This window comes from Diachasma alloeum, unplaced genomic scaffold (genome assembly GCF_001412515.2).
Source record: "Diachasma alloeum isolate Michigan unplaced genomic scaffold, Dall2.0 Dall_scaffold_00182, whole genome shotgun sequence".
Classification (NCBI taxonomy): domain Eukaryota; kingdom Metazoa; phylum Arthropoda; class Insecta; order Hymenoptera; family Braconidae; genus Diachasma; species Diachasma alloeum.
Window position 1 is genome coordinate 420,638 of NW_021680348.1, and position 19,061 is coordinate 439,698.

The following is a 19,061-nucleotide window of genomic DNA, read 5'->3' on the forward strand; positions in this document are numbered from 1 at the left end:
TTTTTTTTTTTTTTTTTTTTTTTTTTCATTTCGAATATGTATTCGACTCAGAATCACAACACTGATTTTGCATCGGTATCTCATACGAAATACAAACAAGTACGTAGATCTAGATTTATTTGTTTTATCGTGTCGTCTTTTATATATGACTTTTTCCATAGTTCCTTTTAATTTAAACGGTCGTATACATGCAACATCCAGTGTTAACCAAAACGTTCAGGCACTGGGGATAGGATTATAGGGAATGAATGGAATTTTTCGATTATTTGCTCGACTATTTTGCCCTGGTAACTTTTCTAAATGTGAATATAATCAAACAAGAGCCACCAAGTGACGAGTTTGAGCAAAAAAAGGTTCAATTTACTATCTTCAGGGATAAAATAGCTGTGCTAGAATATGCATTTGCATTAAACGTGATTGGAAGGGATAATTGTGAGAACAGATCATGAGAAGGCAGTCCTAAATTGTCACTATACCCGTTCTGGGTTCAATGTTATTATCGGTTAGTGTGGATTCATTATCGTTTTTTCAACGGTTGAGTAGGTTAATTCTAGCATGCAGAGGCCGTTCTACCACGTACTAAAGAGGGGGAATACGAAAGCTATGAGTGGCTATTTAATCTTGGCTTGACATTAACGAACAATTAATGAAAACTAATAAAATAATGTATATACCGACTTTGGAACACTATGCTGTCTGCCAATTGCAACTACTTGATTCAACAAAATGTTATATTATCATATTTTTAACTTCATATTCATGTCAAGTTTATGTACATAGCGACGTATACGAATATTCAATGAAGCTTGTATGAGCGTTGATGTTTGAGGTACAATTGAGTGAACATTGTGGTAAACGCTCCTACAAGTTTCCCTCGAATAATCATCAAGTGAACTTCATAACATTGAGGCAGAAAATATATTAAATAATAAAATATCCATTGAAAGAAAAATATTTAAAAAATGTAAGAAGAGTTTATTGTCACACAGATTAGTTTGTTGCATGACAACCTGTAATTGGGACCCAACAACTAATGTATAAAACGTGGAGTGAAAAAAAAAAATATCACTTACGAGAATATCTTGGGAAGTTTGCGTGTAGGAACAGTCGTGACTACTTGGCCCCACAGTAGCGTACCAAAACCGAAGAACAGACACCACATCCACTGATCTAAATCGAGAGCCTTTGTGCTAAATGCCATCTTACCATACTGAATGATAACAATCTAATGTGAACAGAAAGAAAAGACATTTCATTGATGAATTTTGTCGCAGAGAGTTTCATCTACAGGAGCGTTAAATCTGCCACATGTCCTCATCATCATCCTCTGAATTTTGGAAAGTGACACTCACTTGAGACAAAGCGGTTCCAATCCAAATTGAATAGAATATGGGGTTAGTGAATATTCCCTGGAAGACATTTCTTTGACCATGAATTTTCCTGGCATTCAATTCGTTGAACAAGGTCATCATGACAAAAGTGTTGAATATCATGGTGAAGTGTTGTGTTGGTATGCCAGTATGGCCACTGTGACCAGCGTGACCACTGTCAATGTCAAAAATTTTGTGTCCTGTAAGGGAGAAAAAATATCGAATAAGTATGAGATTATAATAATTCAATTAAAAACAAATTCATCATCACTCACCCGCAAAGAGAAGCGTAAAAATAACGGCCAACTGATAAATCCCTTGACCCAGGATGTTCTTCATCATAGTCCTTGATATAAGTGGTTTCGTGCGTCCATATGGCTTACGAAGTAGTAGATCTGGTGTTGGTAATTCCGTAGCCAGTGCAAGTGAGGCTAATGTATCCATAATCAAATTGACCCACAACATTTGTACCGCTTTGAGTGGTGAGTCTTGTACAGCGCATGCACCAATAAATGCCACAATAACAGCAACAATATTCACAGTCAATTGGAACTGTAAAAATTTGGCTATACTGTCGTATACATTTCTTCCCCACATAACAGCCTTTACAATTGATGAGAAGTTATCATCGGTAAGAATAATATCGGAAGCTTCTTTAGCGACATCAGTGCCAGCAATACCCATGGCAAAACCAACGTCAGCCTTCTTCAACGCTGGACCATCATTCGTACCATCCCCAGTTACGGCAACAACTTCACGACTTGCTGTTGCTTTACTATCAATAATACCCTTGACGAGTGTGTACTTGTCAGTTGGTGATGATCTTGCCAGTACCCTCAATTTTGGCCATACTTTGTCCAACAATTGTTGCTGAACCTCGCCATGTGCATCCCTGATTCTCCTATTGAATTCTTTACCCTCGAGAATGAGGAAATCATCGGTGGGCTTTAGAATACCACACTTGAAGGCAATTGATCTTGCTGTATTGATGTTATCACCAGTGACCATTCTCACTGTTATACCAGCCTTCTGGCATTTTCTTATTGCCTCTGGTACCTCGGGTCTTACTGGATCCTCGATACCTACGATACCGAGACAGGTTAAATTGCAAACAATGTTTTCCTCGTCCTCCCAGTTCGGTTCACCCTCGCAGTGTACTTGATTGATTTCTGCTTTACCAGGAACAAAGTCACGATATGCTATGGAGATTGTACGTAGTCCATCGCATGCCATGGGTTCAATCACGTTCTTAACCAGGCGATCCTGCATATCTCTGGTAAACTTCTCCAGATGTCCATCGCGACCATAAATAAAGGCACATCTGGAAGGAAAAAAATAAATTAATTAAACCTTTCGTGATTGCTCTAAAACTAGAAAATCAGAGGCCACTCGCTGGCTGCGCTCGCTCACGGATAGGATGGGTGTGATCTATTAAGGGTGGAACCAATAAATTCCGTTTTGTTTCCATTTATTAGGAAGAAAAAACTCACAAATCATGAAAGTTTTATCCGAATAACTGAACAACCGCAGAGACGACTGTGTTTTTCATCAAAATTCAGTAAGGCTCAAGTTTCATCGGAATGCATTGACTATAAATAAAATTCAATCCCATCATTTTTTCGAAAAAAACCCGTTTGACTTTTGAAAAATTGTCGCTTTTTCACATATTTTTTGCGAAAACTTAAAAATCTCGGAGACAATCATAATCACAATCCAATCAGGTTTGAGTGCTGTAAAAACGCATCAATAGGGGACTTGCATGAATTTTTTTTCAATTTTCTAATCACGTTCCGGACCTGAATAATTAATTTTTCATTTACAAAACGTTTGAGATATTGCTCATCAGTTAACAATTAGTTGTTAAAAGTTGAAGATTTCTAACGCTTTGAAATCGCTAATGACGTCACATAGACGGTCGAGCGCTGGACAAATCACAGAATGGCTCGGCCAACCTAACCCAATCTTGAGATCGGCCTCGGCCAATGGAGGACGACAACTTCCCCCTCTCTTTTTTTTTCGACCAATAAAGCGTTACCTGACCGTCTTCTTGACGTCATGACCGAGAAATTGGCCTCGAAACCGACTGCTTTTCAATTAATTATCATAAGACGTCTGGGAAATATTTCTCCATAATTTTCTCCGTTTAGCTATCCACATGTTACGAGGAATGTGAGAATAGGGGAATTGGAAAGAATTCAGCTTCATGCAAGTTCTCAATTGCCCACAGATCAATTTCAAAGGAAATCGTTCGTTTTAGAGATCGTGGGCCAATTTTTTTTTCTTATTAATTTATTTCTAATCGTATTGACAACGTGGTCATTAGCGACTATTTACAAAAAAAAAAAAGAAAAAAATTAATAAATTGCAATATAATATAATATAAGTGTATAAGAGATAGAAAAAAAGAAAAAAAAAGAAAATTGTGGGCCAAAATTTTCATCATTCACACGGACGTCTTTCCAAAAATGTCATAAGATGATTTTAAGTACCATAAAACACGGCGATATGATGAAATCTGGAAATTAAAAATAGTAAACTCACTTCTTCATGATGATCTCGGAAGCACCCTTGGTGAAGAGCCTGTAGCCACCGCCCGGTCTCGGTATAACAGTGGACATACTTTTTCTAACACTGTTGAAAGTATACACCCGCGTGAATGTCTCCTCGGGTTGGTCGTCTCGTATCGTTTGATAATTCTGGCCCAGGGCCAATACAAATCCAAGTAAGGCACATTCGGTTTTGTTACCGACCTGCATTGCAAGCTCGGATGGATCCTGCGATGGCATTATTCTGGACGTGTACGCCGAATTTATCGATATCGCATGAATGAGTAAGTTGCCCACATGATTGGGTATTTCACTGAACGATGATATCGTTTTGCTCATTTTTTCACACACATACGACTGAACAACTGTCATACGATTGGTCGTCAGTGTACCAGTCTTGTCTGAGCAGATTGCCGTTGCATTGCCCATTGTCTCACAGGCGTCAAGATGACGCACCAAATTGTTGTCCTTCATCATTTTCTGTGAGAATGCAATGAAAAACAAATTGACACGAATTAATATATGTTGGATCCAGGGGAAATTCACCTCGAGAAAATCACTTTTTCATTTTTTTTTGAGGAAAATTTTTTTCGAGTACTTATTCCCTAGAAATCCGCTTCTATATTTTTTGTAACCAAAAATCCTAAAAGTATAAATTTTTGAAATATTTTTTTGAGTATTTGCAGCACTTTGAAATTTATTCGTTTAACAAAATTTCTATTACCTAAAAATAATTTCTTCCGTTTAAATATTAGATATGTACTGTACCATCTCATCATGCAATCAATCTTGTAAAAATTATCGTTAATTTCTCTGTACTTTTCCATCAATTTTCAATTATTTTGTAGAAATTCACTTATCAAAATTGATATTCGTAGGAAATTTTTGAGATTAAAATAGACGCATTGAAAATAATGAGTTTTTTTTAATGACAACTGAATTTCAAAATGCATCTTCTCCCCAATTTTTCATAATTCTGAGGAAAAATAGTGCGAGAAATAGTACTTTTAGAAATTTCTCCTCGAAAGATGGTAAATTTTTTTTTTCCAGGGTGAACTTCCCCTTAAAATGTTCTAGTTGTGACAAACTAGAGACAATAAAGATAATAACCTTGACCGAATAGGCGAGAGACAGCGTAACAGCTAGAGGAAGACCTTCCGGTACAGCTACCACAAGTACAGTAACACCAATGATCAAGTGTCGAACGAGATTACCGGCGTACGTTCTTTTCCATGGCTTGTGATGAATGACAAATGTGTTCACGCAGAATTGTATGACTAGAATAATGACTGTGAGTACAGCTATCGTTGAGCCAGCGTAACCAATTTGAATAGCGAGTTTCGTTAATTTAGCCTGAAGTACACTCTTCTCCTTTTTACCAGCCTCAGCAGCTGCTTCACCACCACCACCTCCACTCGGTGCATGATGATTTTCACCGGAATCGTGTGGACGTGCACCACCACTGCCTCCGTGGCTATTTCCCGTTATTTCTCCGGCTTCCTCACCTTATTTTGTCACATTGGAATAGGATTGTTTTTTCTATTAATCTCTTGACCTTATTTATGATTGATGTGTAATTCAATGTTTCCAGAAGTAAAGATCAATACTCCTCGAGGATATATTTAGGTAGAAATCAAATCAGTGGTTTAAGGGAGGGTGAATTTTAATTCTAGAAACCTTGAGAGTTTTTAATATAATCGAGCAAGGTGGATTAGTACTGAGTTGTGAATGGACTAATAATTGTTAAGCGCGTATAACACAAGACTGGAAATGTCATCGATTTAGGTAAGTAAGTATTCATCTCTCTTTGTCAACTAGGTTGGGAAAGATTAAAAAATTGATTAAAAGTAAAAACAGCGTTAGAAGACAAGTTTAAAGATGTTCAACTATGGATATACGTTGTCAATCTATTTTGCAAACAAGGAAGTCAATCATCAAATGCATTGGACAGGTAATAAAGATCTTCTGTAAGAAAAGTAAGTTCTTCATATTTGATTCCTTGTGCAAGAATTCAATAATTCATGAAACATTAAAATGGTAGAATGTATGGTGGGGATTATCACAGATAGAGATGTGATGGAAACATTTAAACGAGTGATTTGAAAGTGTTGGGATGATATGAATGAATAGTATGTTATTATTGCTGATACATTTGCATAATTGGTTTAGTGCAAGTTGTAGTTAATAAAGTTGTACCCATTTTAATACACTGAGAGAGAACATGTTGAGAACGTTGGAAAAAGTCGAGAAGCTTGTTATCGTTTTGGATTGTTATTTAGCAAGAGCATTTCCAGGGAATTTAAGTTTTAAGAACAATAAATACATGTACAATAGAACGTTCCACGTGGATAAAAAACGTTGGTAAAATAAGAAAGGTGACGTAAGAAGAATTTTGTCAAATTTTCTTTAGAAATTTTGATTTTTTTTCCCATATAATAAAAAAATATGATGAAGTTTTTAATCACCTGAGAGAGACTTCTTCTTCCGCTGCTTTTTAGCCTCTAGATAAAAAAACGCATGCAAAAACAAGAAAATTTATTAGCAACGTTCCTAAAACAATGTTGATAATCAACGTTTGGTCGTCTTCAAACATTTGTGGTTTTTAAAAAATATTATTATTCTTGTTACTCGCCACTATTTGACTCCACAGCTTTTGAAATAGCTTGGATTAATTTGCCGTACATGTACAGTGGACTAATTTCAATGGACAGCCTGAAGGTATCAAAGTTTTATAATTTCCTAATGGGGAAGAAAATACTTATTGACTCGAAATAATTGATACTTACAGACTGTATACTTCTGGGTTCTTTTGGGAGAGGGTCTAGATAATTGGTACAAAAATACACCGTTCGTATTTATCTAATGAAAAATACTTACAACACCGGATAGAATAATTGAGTTACGTGAATAATCGACATTTGATTATTAATTTCCGCTTTAAAATAATTCCCCCGGACGTTTGACTGTGATGTGAGAATTATCAGTGTGCTGGTATATATATTTTATTGCATGGATGATATCGACGAAGACCAGACAAAGAGACTCATAAGTGACAAACTTTATCATTACTTGTCAGTGAAAACTAATGAAACATCTAATGACAGAACTGCTAATGTGACTCTAAAACTGTGAGACAACTTTCAGGATTATTTTGGAATGTACTCTAGAGCATTTGAAAAATAAACATCAGGCACGGAAAATCACTATCGAGTGATGCAAGTGCATGCTACAGTAACTAAAGTAATTCAAATGGGGAGCGGGGAGGGGATAATTTGTGAGTTACATAAAAAAAAGTCACATAAAATTTTCAAAAATTCATGCTTCCGTCAGTGGGGATTCCACACTTGGCTCATGTATATATTCTGTAATATCATGCCATCGAACTGCAATACCCGCTACTCCTCATGGCAGAGAACTAGAAAGAATTTGTTCTTCCATGAATGCATAGATAGAGAGAGAGAGAGTTTTTCACCACGGTGTTCCCAGAATAAAAACAAAAGTTGGAACTGCAGACGGTTGAGGAACTGGAGAGCATTCGTGAGAAGTAGCGGGCAAATATTGGCAAACCTGATTAAGATTGATGACATTTCAGGGAGAAATTGCATACCTTTCTTCATTTTCTTGATTTCTGCTTCTTGTTGATCTACAGCAGCGCCCAGAAGTGTAAAGATGATACCTGCTTGGGAATTCACACCTACAGCAGTTACTAGCATCTTGCCGGAGCCTTCCATCACGTGTGTACCTAGAAATAAATTGTAATCAGTGAAGGATTATTCAAATTTTTATTTGAAAAATCCAATAATTTGCATTAATTTGACAAGTTTTTTAGGTAAATGTAAACTTGACATTCATCGAAAACTGAATTTGTGAAAAAATAGTATTATCTGGAAACCACGACAAATGATACGCGTGGCCAAATCTAATGCATAAAAACATTAACGCACCAGATAGCACCATAGGATCAAAAGCCTCCCCCTTCTTCACATGGTCCGATTCACCCGTTAAACTAGACTCATCGACTTTGAGATCGTTGCTCTGTATCAGGATTCCATCAGCAGGTAACAAGTCACCGTATTTAATCTAGAAAAAAAGTCATTAAAAATCATCTATTAGCACAACTGTCCATGAGGATAACACGATGAAATATGTAAACCATTGAGAATTCACGACATACCTGACAAATGTCACCCACAACAATGTCAGATACAGAAATCTGCTTGACTTCTCCCTGTCGTATGACAGCAAACTTGTGCTCTCCCTCTATCCTATTTTGGAGGCCTCGAAATTGTCTTTCTTTCGAGTAATCATTAAAAGCTGTCACTAATACAACGACAATAACAGAGATGAGGATCGCAAGACCCTCGATCCACCCGTACTTTGCTTCATCCTCGTGTATTTTTACGTCGACAACTGAAATAATCGGGTCTATTTCAGGTAGATTTAACCATTGAAGACCACTTTCAAATTTTGGTATATTTAAGGATGTTTATCCATTTTCCGAAGTCTTCTTTTTCCATGTTCTAGGAAAATGCTGTCATTTTTTAGACTAATCGAGGGAAAAATTGATTGCAATAGCTTTGATGAAATGACATGACAAATTTTCTTCTTGTACACAGGCTCTTATGGAATGTATTTTCAAATTGATGATTTACCTATTAGAAAATTCTAAAAATAAAAATGAGAGTTAAGGACAATATGAAAAAACATCCTAAACCCAATGGCCGAGGAAAAACAGAAATGCTGTCATCTTTGGAGACTGATGAGGGAACATACGAAACCAACATTTCTGATACTTAAGAAAAATTACTTGCAGTCACTTTAACAAAATGAAATGAACAATTTTTTTCTTACGCATGGGCTCTTATGGGATTAATCTCCCATGGAAGTAATTTTATTAAGGTTAATTTCCACAATGCTAATTTACCTACTGAGAGAGTCAAAAAATAATAATAAAAATAGAGGGTAACATGAAGAAATGTGCTGAATCCAATAGCCAATAAAAAAATTCTCAGCTGGAGAAACAATGCAGATATTCGAAACTTTAATGCCCATATGAATTCATGCTAACGCCTACATTCGGTGTATATTTTATATTTTATTATTTTATTAAATTTTTATCACCACGAAGAAGAAAACTCTGTTCATCAGTTGGAGAAAAAAAATCTTAAAATACTTGCGATTTTTGATAAACATTCTTAATTGTTTGGAATATACCAAAGAGCAAATAGAAATCTCCAAAAACATGAGGTATGACTTTTATCCCCTAATTCGAATTAACTGTTGAGACTAGTTTGACAAATGATATACATACCGTCAGATGGATCGTCTACAGGATGATAGAAACTAAGTCCTAATGAAACCAATGCAGCTATCTCAAGAATAATCAAAGTAACATCTTGTAGGGCTTCCCACACTAATTGTAAAAACGTTTTTGGTGGTTTTGGAGGTATCATGTTGGAGCCAAATGTGTCTCGCCTGTGCTGCATATCCGCTGATGACCCACTGAGGCCTTGAACGTAAGAGAAAACGTGATAGACAATGAGAAAATATGAATAGAAACTGAAATTGACCCTAGATTGGTCACTTTCCGAGGAAATCTTTGGATCGCTTTCATTTTGTGTCAACACTATGAAAAAGTACGACAAAAATTTTTGAAATTGAATATTCAGAGAGAAAAATTTTCTAGCTTTGGAAACAAAATTACTGATTTGGAGAAACTCATGGTTCTCTGACATGCATCGTCTTTAAAATAAGAAATTATTTACTAAATTTCAGAGGAGAAATCTCTGAAATTGAGTACGAAAACCTGATATATTTTGAGTGAAAAGTGTTCTTAAAATAAGAGAATTTACTTAGAATTTTCGTTTCTAAAGTGAGAACATGTGAAAACGTCAAAGTTGAAACTTGTGAAATATTAATTCAGTATAAATTGTGTCAATGCGCCAGGTGACATACTATTTATAACAAAGGAATTTTGAACTATATCAAGATGGGATTATAAATTGCATCAATTCCAGAATGGCAATGCGCTCAAATCAAGTACAATTATGCTAGATTCAAGTGAAAATTACAAAGAATTAGAACTGGTTTGTTCGATTTTCGAAGAAAATCTATTCAAAATAATGCTGGAGACTTAGTGCATCATCAATTGAGAAAGAAGGACGCACAAAATCACAATTTCAAAAATCATAATGCTAAGGGATAACTGTTCTGGAAAGGAGAACATTTGTATTTCAAAATTGAGAAAGCGACAAAATTAAAGATTAATTGAACATTAATTCAACATAAATCAATGTCAAAGTGTCAATGTCAAAGTGCTAATATACTTTTAATGACAAAGGAATCATAAACTACATTAATTCCAGAACGAGAATGTTCTTAATTCAAGTACAATTATGCTTGATCCAGGCGAAGATTACTGAGAATCAGAATAATTTCGTTCGACTTTCATAATTCCAAGATTTTTTCCTCCTTACATTATATCACGATAAAATTATAAATTTGAGTTTTTTTCACAGGAAACTATAAACTTGTGTCTGCGCATCATTAAATGAGAAAGAGGAACAGATAAAATAATAATTTTCTGAATAGTTCAACCGATCTTGGGTAAACCCTAAAATTCAATTTCGACATCCTAAAGAGTCTGTTAAAATATCATTGACTTACCATCGCTGGGTGAGGTATACAATTTTTTGCATATTTCCTGTACACCACCATAACCACTGATTTTACCTACTCCCTCTCGCCCTCGATGTTCCATAAGCTCTCGTAGCTGTTTGAGAGTGATACCATATTGGGCCGGCCGGCCGTCTATCGTCGCCATCCTCACTCGTCTTTTGTGGTTGGCCTAGGCCAACTCAAACTTAACTGGCTCTAAAGTTGCCCCTCCAGGCTACTCTCCTCGTACTCCCTTGAGCTCCGAGAGATCGGAGGTCCACCAGCTGGAACAAATGCATTACTTTGTCTTTATACCCTGCCGGCTCTCTTAAATATTAATTCTACCTCTAATAATACTGAATAATAGAGGTTTCCTGGGGAACGTTGAGTTCCGAGTTAACTCCATAATTCATATATTCTATTCTGGAGAGCCTTAACAATTGAAGAATCACCATGAATTATGGAACTAAACCCTCAACTCATTCGTGGTATTTTACTTATTACGTTGATAATTCAAATGTAATGATATCTAAACTCTGAAGTGTCCCCATAAAGATGATCGTAAATTTCATACATTGATTAATTGAAAATCCTTCCCCCTTTCCCCTCAATTTTTCCAGAAATCTTCGCTCCACGCGGGAACTGCATAATTTACACACTCTATACTAGAGGTCCTTAAAAATTGCAAAATCACTTTCAATCATGGAATTAAAACCTCAATTCATCCATGATATTTCACTTATTACGTTGATAATTCAAATATAATGATATTTAAAGTCCAAAGTGTCCCCATAAAGATGATAATAAATACCATGCATTCATGGGACTGATTATCTCCTCTCCTTTTCCCTGAATTTTCACTGTAATATTTTCTGCTCGTGGAATTCTTTTGCATTTAAAAATTCCAGGAATTCTTGAGGATCCAGTCCAATCTTTCACTCCTTTTACATAAAACCCGATAGTATTTATTTATCTCTGAGACATTTACGAGCCTACAAAACACACACAAGAGCACTCGTACACCATGAAAATCCTCCAGTTGTCAATAAACAACAAGGAATACGTTCAATACAACCGAAGCAAGTAAAAACAGATTTTATTAATTAATCGATAGGAGTAGGACAAATATCCACTGCCGTCATTAAATTCACCTGGCAGCTAACAGCCGGCATGACCGTTATTCACCACATATGTTGAACTGACAGAGGTTATGTTTGGTATCAACTCCTCGAAACTAATCACCTGGGTAATAACAAACTACGTACTCGATTCGATTGTTAATAACGCTAAAAAAAATATAACCAACGAAGGAATCAATTCCACTGGAACGGATTAAAGCGAACAAAAAAATACCTTCAAAAGAGGAGGGATAATAACAAGTTCAATGCACGATGAATGATATTGCGGGAATCGTTTCCGTCTGAGTCAATACAAATCTATTATTTCCATAATACCTTTTGGTACTTGAAAAAAATTAAACAACTGTTGATATCCAACAGATTCCACGAATGTTCATTTATTGACACTGGTGAATCGATTCAACAACATTTTCTCATTGTTACGAATTTTTTTTCCATGTTTTTCCCAACCGGTGGGAGGGAAAAAAATTAGATGAAAATGAGAGGGATCAGAGTTCGTAACCCCTGAATGCACGCACTGTAGTGTAGACGAATGATTGTGGGCAGTATTTTTTATCATATCACAGGCAATTCGATGACAGATTGTAGTAGTGTTTGAGTATAGAAACTAATTGACAATACACACCACTTCAATACAGTGACACCAAATTGTATTTGTTTGAGAGTCCAAGAAACAAAAAGAGGAGTAAAAAAAATGTCAGGGCCATGGACAACACTTTCAATACGCATGAGCTATCTCCATTGCCCTCTGGTTGAGCGGGCGTGAACTAAAAAAAAGTGTTCTCTGGGTCAAGAGGGACCGGAGCCTCAACTATTGCTGGAAATCCGCACAATTACGTGTCGAGATAAAATTTTCTTATCGCCCTTCGTTCCTCATTTACCACAATTTTTCTACACTCAATTCTCCCTCAATGTTAAAAATCACGTGATTCACATTTGACGTCAGAATGAGGAGTTTTGTTAGTCAAGTGTTCAGTTAATCTGACACATTATGACGCATACCTCCAGTTTCCACCTTTGGTTTTATTGATAGAAGGAGAATCAGCGTTAGTTCCATGAATATTGAATGCACATTATAGTTCAACAGAATGGGGACTGAGAACTCGACAGGACGTGTCAATGGATTTTCATCGAAACGTTTTTTCTGCTGACCTTTCAACTATCGTACATGTTCATTTGCGTCATGTTTCACCATTCATAATGCTTTTTCTGGAAATTCATTGAAGAGGTGAAGAAAAGTCTTGCATAGAATCGAAGAAATATCTGATTCTTTCACTGGTTTAAGTGATTTATGTATTGATTCTCTGGGAAAACTCGAGGATATAGAAAATAATTGACCGAGTGTGGGTGGCATTAGACGGATACACGTGTGACCCTGACCTCCGATTCTGGCATGATAGATGATGAATGAATATTTGTAGTTTCATAATTTTCGCATGAATAATAACATGAAATAATGGGAAAACTCAAGAAAATTTCTGGGTGTGTCGAGAGAGAGACTAGTTCGTCATTACCACGAAATTGTCGAATCACACGTGACAGAATGTCCACTGTCGTATGCCTCACGACACTCTCGTATTACAATGCCCACCCGTACTCACAAATTCCACGATACTATAAATAGCTTGTTCCTAATAACCGGAAAATAGTCGTATCTATTCAATATTACACCCAACAATCTAAAAATCAATAACACGCGGTGAAATCCTTCCAATTATAACACTACGATCGAAGAATTTACAAACTTCCACAGTCCAATAAAATAAAACTCTGAATAAGCCACTTTTCTAAACGCCAATTTTCATTTTATCACTTACAAAAAAGTAATCTAATTGCTAATTTGAGAAACTTAAAAAAGTGACTAGAAAAATGCGGGTAAAAACTGGGAGAGAATGAGGTGAAACGGGACGAGTTTTGCCGGGTGACTAAACTAGCGAGTGACGAGTGACGTGAATTAAAACTCCGGTGGAAAACCTCTCCCAGTCTCGACGAGCTAAGTGTCTGAAATCATCGGTAGAGAGACCCAACTGAATGTATATCTACGTTTATTCCCATCCACTCGACCGACATCCCAAGTCCGTGTCCAATGCGTATCTCAGCCGCAATTTCCCTCTCCTCTTTTCCTCAAAAATCACATTACTCTGTTTCTCTCATGCGGCACACGTTTTCGAGCGACATAACATCTCCCACGCCTCACTATCAGTTCAACTTCCCTCTCCTCGTCGACTTCTTGGGGCTAGAACCCCTTGTTCGCTGATGTTTGCGAGGAAATTCCTGACAATAAAGAACCGGGGAATCCGGGAATGCCGTGATAGGTGCAATTTTCACTATTGAAAAAACCGAACCAGTCGATTTTGGAGATTTGGGATGACCGTTGATTTTCGTTTTGGTCAGGTTAGGTCAAATTGACCGGTTATAATAGTTTTATTACGGCAGTCTATTCTACATGTAAAATGACCGTCATTGTTAGACTGTAGCCGACACGAGAAAAAATTACCAACAATTATCTATACACACTTTTGTGAAGAAATTCGGATTTCATAGAGAAGTTTAGCACTAATTTTCAGGAGAGGCGCATTAAATTTGACGTAGAGAAGCAAAAATCATGAAATCTCAAATTCCACTGAAAATTCAATAAATTTCTAAATTTTTGAGCGTAAAAAACGATAACTCCATAACTTACTCTAATTTTTAATGAAAATACGAAAATTCAGTACTGAACTAACATGAAGTTCAATTAATTGAAAATTAAAGTATATACATATTTAGCTGAATTTTCCTGATTTTCTATAAATACAGTCGAACCTATCATAATAATAAGTTATACGCAATGGCATTCGAACCTCGAATAAGTTATATCCCCACCATCACTGTGTCGCTCGCTTCCCCGAGCTTCAAGCAAAGTAGGGGTGACCAATCAGATCCGCGCGGCAATTGCTGAGAGACTCCGTATTCAAATGCCAACGTAACCTCTTTCTCTCCATTATCAAATCTTTGGACAATTGTTATCTTCTCACTCCAAAGCGAACGACATTTTTTTACTTCAGACATTGTATTATGTTTTTTTTTTCAATTATTGGACATGAACTGAACTAATAATGTCATATACCAGTTTTTCCCGCTCTACGTGAAACTAACACAGCAGGAATACTCACCCATGGTGGAGCATGCGCAACTACCTTCAATCATTTCAGCGCATGCGTGAGATGGGCTTGTGGTGGGAGTTGCAATATAACTTATCTGAGGTGATTTAGTATAACTTATCACAGGTTATAACTTATTGGAGTATAACTTATGACCGGTTTCATTGTAAAAATAAGGCCAAGGAGGCAGTCTAGAGTAAGGCGGTTGGGCGTACGTAACGCCATGACTTCCCCTATCTACCCTACGCCACCTAAATCTATCAACATCTATTGTAGCGACCGCTTGAACCAGATTTTGGATGGTTAGATCACCATTCTACCCGACCAGGAATCGAACCCGAAACCTCTCGCATGTGAGGCAACCCTCTTACTCACTCGCTATGCCGCCGGTTTCTATAAATAAATTGGAAATTTTTGTTAATTCCACTGGAATTAACAGTTTCCATTGTTTTTTTTTGTCAAATTGTCGATTTTTAATAATCAAATATCTCGAAGTTTCAGTAGAACTTTCACCCGATTGAAATTTCTAAGAAGCGTACCTGAAAGTTTGGTCGAGAATTGTCAACAGTATAGTTAAATACTGACAGTCATTATTTACATATCGATCATTTTTTAGGTAACTTTATAGATGGCTTGATTCGATCATTTTTCAATAAAGTCGGATATTTATTATTCGTAGAAAATATTTAATGACGAAAGACCCTCTAGACTGAATTATATGAAAATTGACAGTTAGAATTAATTTGTTCATTTCTCGTTTGTGGCTGTTTGCCATTTTTTTCTGACCAAATCATTAGATCTTCGGCCTGATAATTGCGGAGCACGACGTTAATTTTTCTGCTGATATCTCTAGTCGAGCCATTAACTAACGTGAAACATTCCCCCAAGGAAAAACTATTGCTCGTGCCTAACATATTTGTCCTCATCTTAGTTTTTATGGCGTTCATACTTTCATTTGATTTTGCGACATCAAACTCACGTAAATTCTTGTGGAAAACCTTCACATCATTTGAATAGACCTTTTCATTCGTGACATAACTTTTTTTTCAGAGGGAAAAAAAGTTAAGTTTCAAAAGAACATCCTCAATTTCTAAACGAGTAAAGAATTCTTTAAAAACATTATTTTGTTACTTATTCAAAATTATATGGTTCTGAAAATCAAATAAGAAATCTTAATTTTTAATAACGTTGGCATTAAGTTTCAGATAATTCCACTAAAATTTATCCACATTCCCCCTTATTTCACGGGCTTTTTTTGTCATTAACACTCAGTGACCTTTCGATCCAGGATTTTTTCCTGTCAGTGAGAAAACCCCTTAAAACATGCAACTCAAGTTAGTGTCAAGAGTCCCTAAAAATAAAGTATGATTTTCTAAAAAAACGTTTTCCTCGATGTTATAAATAGAAGAATTTATTACAATTTTTCATTCTATTTTTGGACTGTTCTCAGTCCAAGGAACGAAATGAATAGTCCTCCTAGAGTTGTCAAAAAGGAAAAGGGTATTGTTCAATTTGAGATACAATACGACTCAAATCATCTAAAAATAAATGAGCTATTGATAAGATCGGTGAACAATACTCGTCTACCACCTCGTGTTAATGCTCTTGACGTCACTACAAATATTAATCTGCGTAGCTATTGTCTATTATGATGCAAGAACGATACTTTATCGGAAACCTAATTTTGAGGAAATCGATAAAAGTGGCAGAGAAAGAATGAAGATTAGACCGAACAGCAGTTCAAACTGACTCATATATATTTTCCTTCCTCCCCAACTTGAAACGTTGATTTTTCCATTCGCCGTGGGTTTAACAATAAGCCTCTTTGGATTTGAATTGGCTTATCTGATTTAAATATAAAGAATGTGTTATTTGTAGAACCTCCCATTTCATAACATAAACCAAGTCAATTTTAAAAACAATAAATCGATGAAAATCTGCTTAAACGAATTGGCAAACTCACTCATAACAATTGTTCAGTATTCTCCATTTTCTGCAATTTCTCATAATAGAATTACTCTGTGAATACCTGCACGAAAATTACTTCGAAAAGACGTCAATTTGACTCTTTTAAAATTTTCACGCGTCAACGGAACACAATTGACTCGTCCTAGAAGTGATTACTCGGGCCATTTTTCCCACCTAATAATCCTAAAATGGTAAATCAATAAGCAGAAAAAACAAACCTCTTAACAAGAGTTGCAATAGTGCCTCGTAACACCTCAAGTCCGTGTACAAAATATCTTATTTATTCGGCACTACAGAAAATGAGTAACAGATCGATGAGGCGGAGGCAGAAAAGAAGAGAAATACATCTAACAAGGAGAGAGAAGGTTGCTTTTAGAGCCCGTAGAATACGAGTCACGTGCGATCATACGAGATTGTAGTACCGGGCTTACATCGGTATTCAACGAAGCAGAGTGGCGCTTTCCGGGGGCCGTCTCTCATTCAATTCGTTATAAACTGTGCAGCGCCTATGGCTCGAGCCATACGGAGTTGAGGGCACATAGGTTTCCGGCAGTCAACTAGACGAAGTACGCAAAACAACAGAGTACAATTTTATTGGGACTCTCAACGTGGGCAGACCAAGTATACGCAACTATTTTAGATCGGAGTGATGTATAAACAATTGTAACCAATGAGATTATGTGGTAAACGTTTTTATTAGAGTTGGCGGTGATGTGTTTCAGGAGTTATGGTGTAAAATCCAATTATGAATTCAACAGATTAAAGTTTTTGAGAATTTTTCAATGAAATTCGGAGGAGTTTTGTGATTAAAAAATTGTAATTCGATGAAAAAATCAATAGAAACTGCAAATCGCAGGTTAATTATTCCATGAAAATGAATAGAAATAAGGAAAATTTAGGGAAAAATGTTCGTCAACGTCTGATTAAGGGGACACTACTATGAGTTTTAAAATTCGCGGACTATTGGAGTGAGATTTATCATGCATTGGAGATCGATTGTATATGTGTAAAAACGAATAATAAAATAAAATAATAAATGATAATTACTGCAAAAAAATCAATTTTTCATTGTTCGTTTGCCCCGCAGACTCTTGAAGGTTCAAAATAGTCCAGGGCCTGCAATTTTTGAGCTATTGAGGTTTTTTTTTTGAAAAAATGTGTACAATCACAATTACGAATTAGTTTCTTGAAATTCGACTCTTACACAGCTAATCTCGTTTTTTTTTATTAAAAAAATTGCACCATTCATGTAAAATAACCATAAAAATGATACTCAAAATATTTACAATATATTCTCGATTCTTTCAGAAACATTTTTCTGGTTATTTTACATGAATGATGCAATTTTTTTATATAAAAAAAAAGAAATTAGGTGCGTAGGAGTCGAATTTCAAAAAACTAACTCGTCATTGTTATTGTATACATTTTTATTTTATTTTGAAAACAAATTCTGTAGCTCAAAAATTGGAGGCCCTGGACCATTTTAAACATTTTAGGCGCCTAGGGGCAAATGACCAGTAAACAATTAATTTTTTTACATGTATTTTTTTTTCTTCTCGTATACCCTTTCGGGTCTTTACGGTTTTGTTCCCTTCCCACCCCCCAACCCCCTATACCGCATTCGCCGAAGGACAAGGGAAAATCTCATTTTGAGGGAAAAACCTGCCCAGGTACAGTCGTCTCTTGCGAGACTCCCGCTCGACAATGAAACCGTGAGATTTAGAGTATCACAAATTTTGGCCCCCCAGCCAGGAATCGAACCCGCGTCTCCCGCTTGCCAATCCCACACTCTAACCACACAGCCACCGCCGTCGGTATTTTTTTACACGTATTATTCGTTTTTAGACATATATAATCGATCTTCAATGTATGAAAAATCTCGCTCCAATAGCCCGCGACTTTTAAAACTCATAGTAGTCTCCCCTTAATTTAAAATTAACGTCGTTTGGTACTAAATATCCGTGTTCTGATTGAAAAATCCGGTAGATTGGGAAATTCTCGTCTTTCTGATGCTCAAAAATCTGGAATTTTATTGAATTTTTCCATCTAAATCGATTTCAATATCGCTCTCCTGAAAATTATTATTAAACCGTTCATAAAATTTCAATTTTGTTCTAACAGTATATATTTTCATTTCGTTACGGAGATTTGAACAGCTCCGTAATTGCGCATTGAAAACATTTTGGAGACAAAGTTTTTAAGCACTTCCTTTTTCTTTGTTTTTCTTGGGGGGGGGGG

At 36.1% G+C, this 19,061-nt stretch overlaps 1 protein-coding gene across 10 annotated transcripts in view; it reads right to left on the reverse strand.

Annotated features, from left to right (window-relative positions):
- The window catches only part of LOC107046442 (plasma membrane calcium-transporting ATPase 2), a 175,320-nt gene that overhangs the window by 26,098 nt on the left and 130,161 nt on the right, over positions 1–19,061 (reverse strand). For 6 of the 10 annotated variants that reach the window (XR_001461568.1, XM_015269105.1, XM_015269091.1 and 3 more), the window contains exons 2-12: positions 10,583–10,857; positions 9,228–9,425; positions 8,091–8,326; positions 7,861–7,996; positions 7,524–7,658; positions 6,382–6,417; positions 5,027–5,421; positions 3,912–4,396; positions 1,646–2,691; positions 1,353–1,570; positions 1,074–1,225 (exon numbers count right to left, since the gene is read on the reverse strand). Coding sequence is in view for 9 of the 10 variants with exons in the window: in XM_015269105.1 (XP_015124591.1) it covers positions 1,074–1,225; positions 1,353–1,570; positions 1,646–2,691; positions 3,912–4,396; positions 5,027–5,421; positions 6,382–6,417; positions 7,524–7,658; positions 7,861–7,996; positions 8,091–8,326; positions 9,228–9,425; positions 10,583–10,739 (3,194 nt within the window). In the remaining variant the exon portion in view is untranslated. Of the gene's footprint in view, positions 1–1,073; positions 1,226–1,352; positions 1,571–1,645; positions 2,692–3,911; positions 4,397–5,026; positions 5,422–6,381; positions 6,418–7,523; positions 7,659–7,860; positions 7,997–8,090; positions 8,327–9,227; positions 9,426–10,582; positions 10,858–12,337; positions 12,405–13,226; positions 13,655–19,061 lie in introns of those variants that run through there. The other 4 variants (XM_015269099.1, XM_015269085.1, XM_015269070.2 and 1 more) reach the window with 3 other exon arrangements.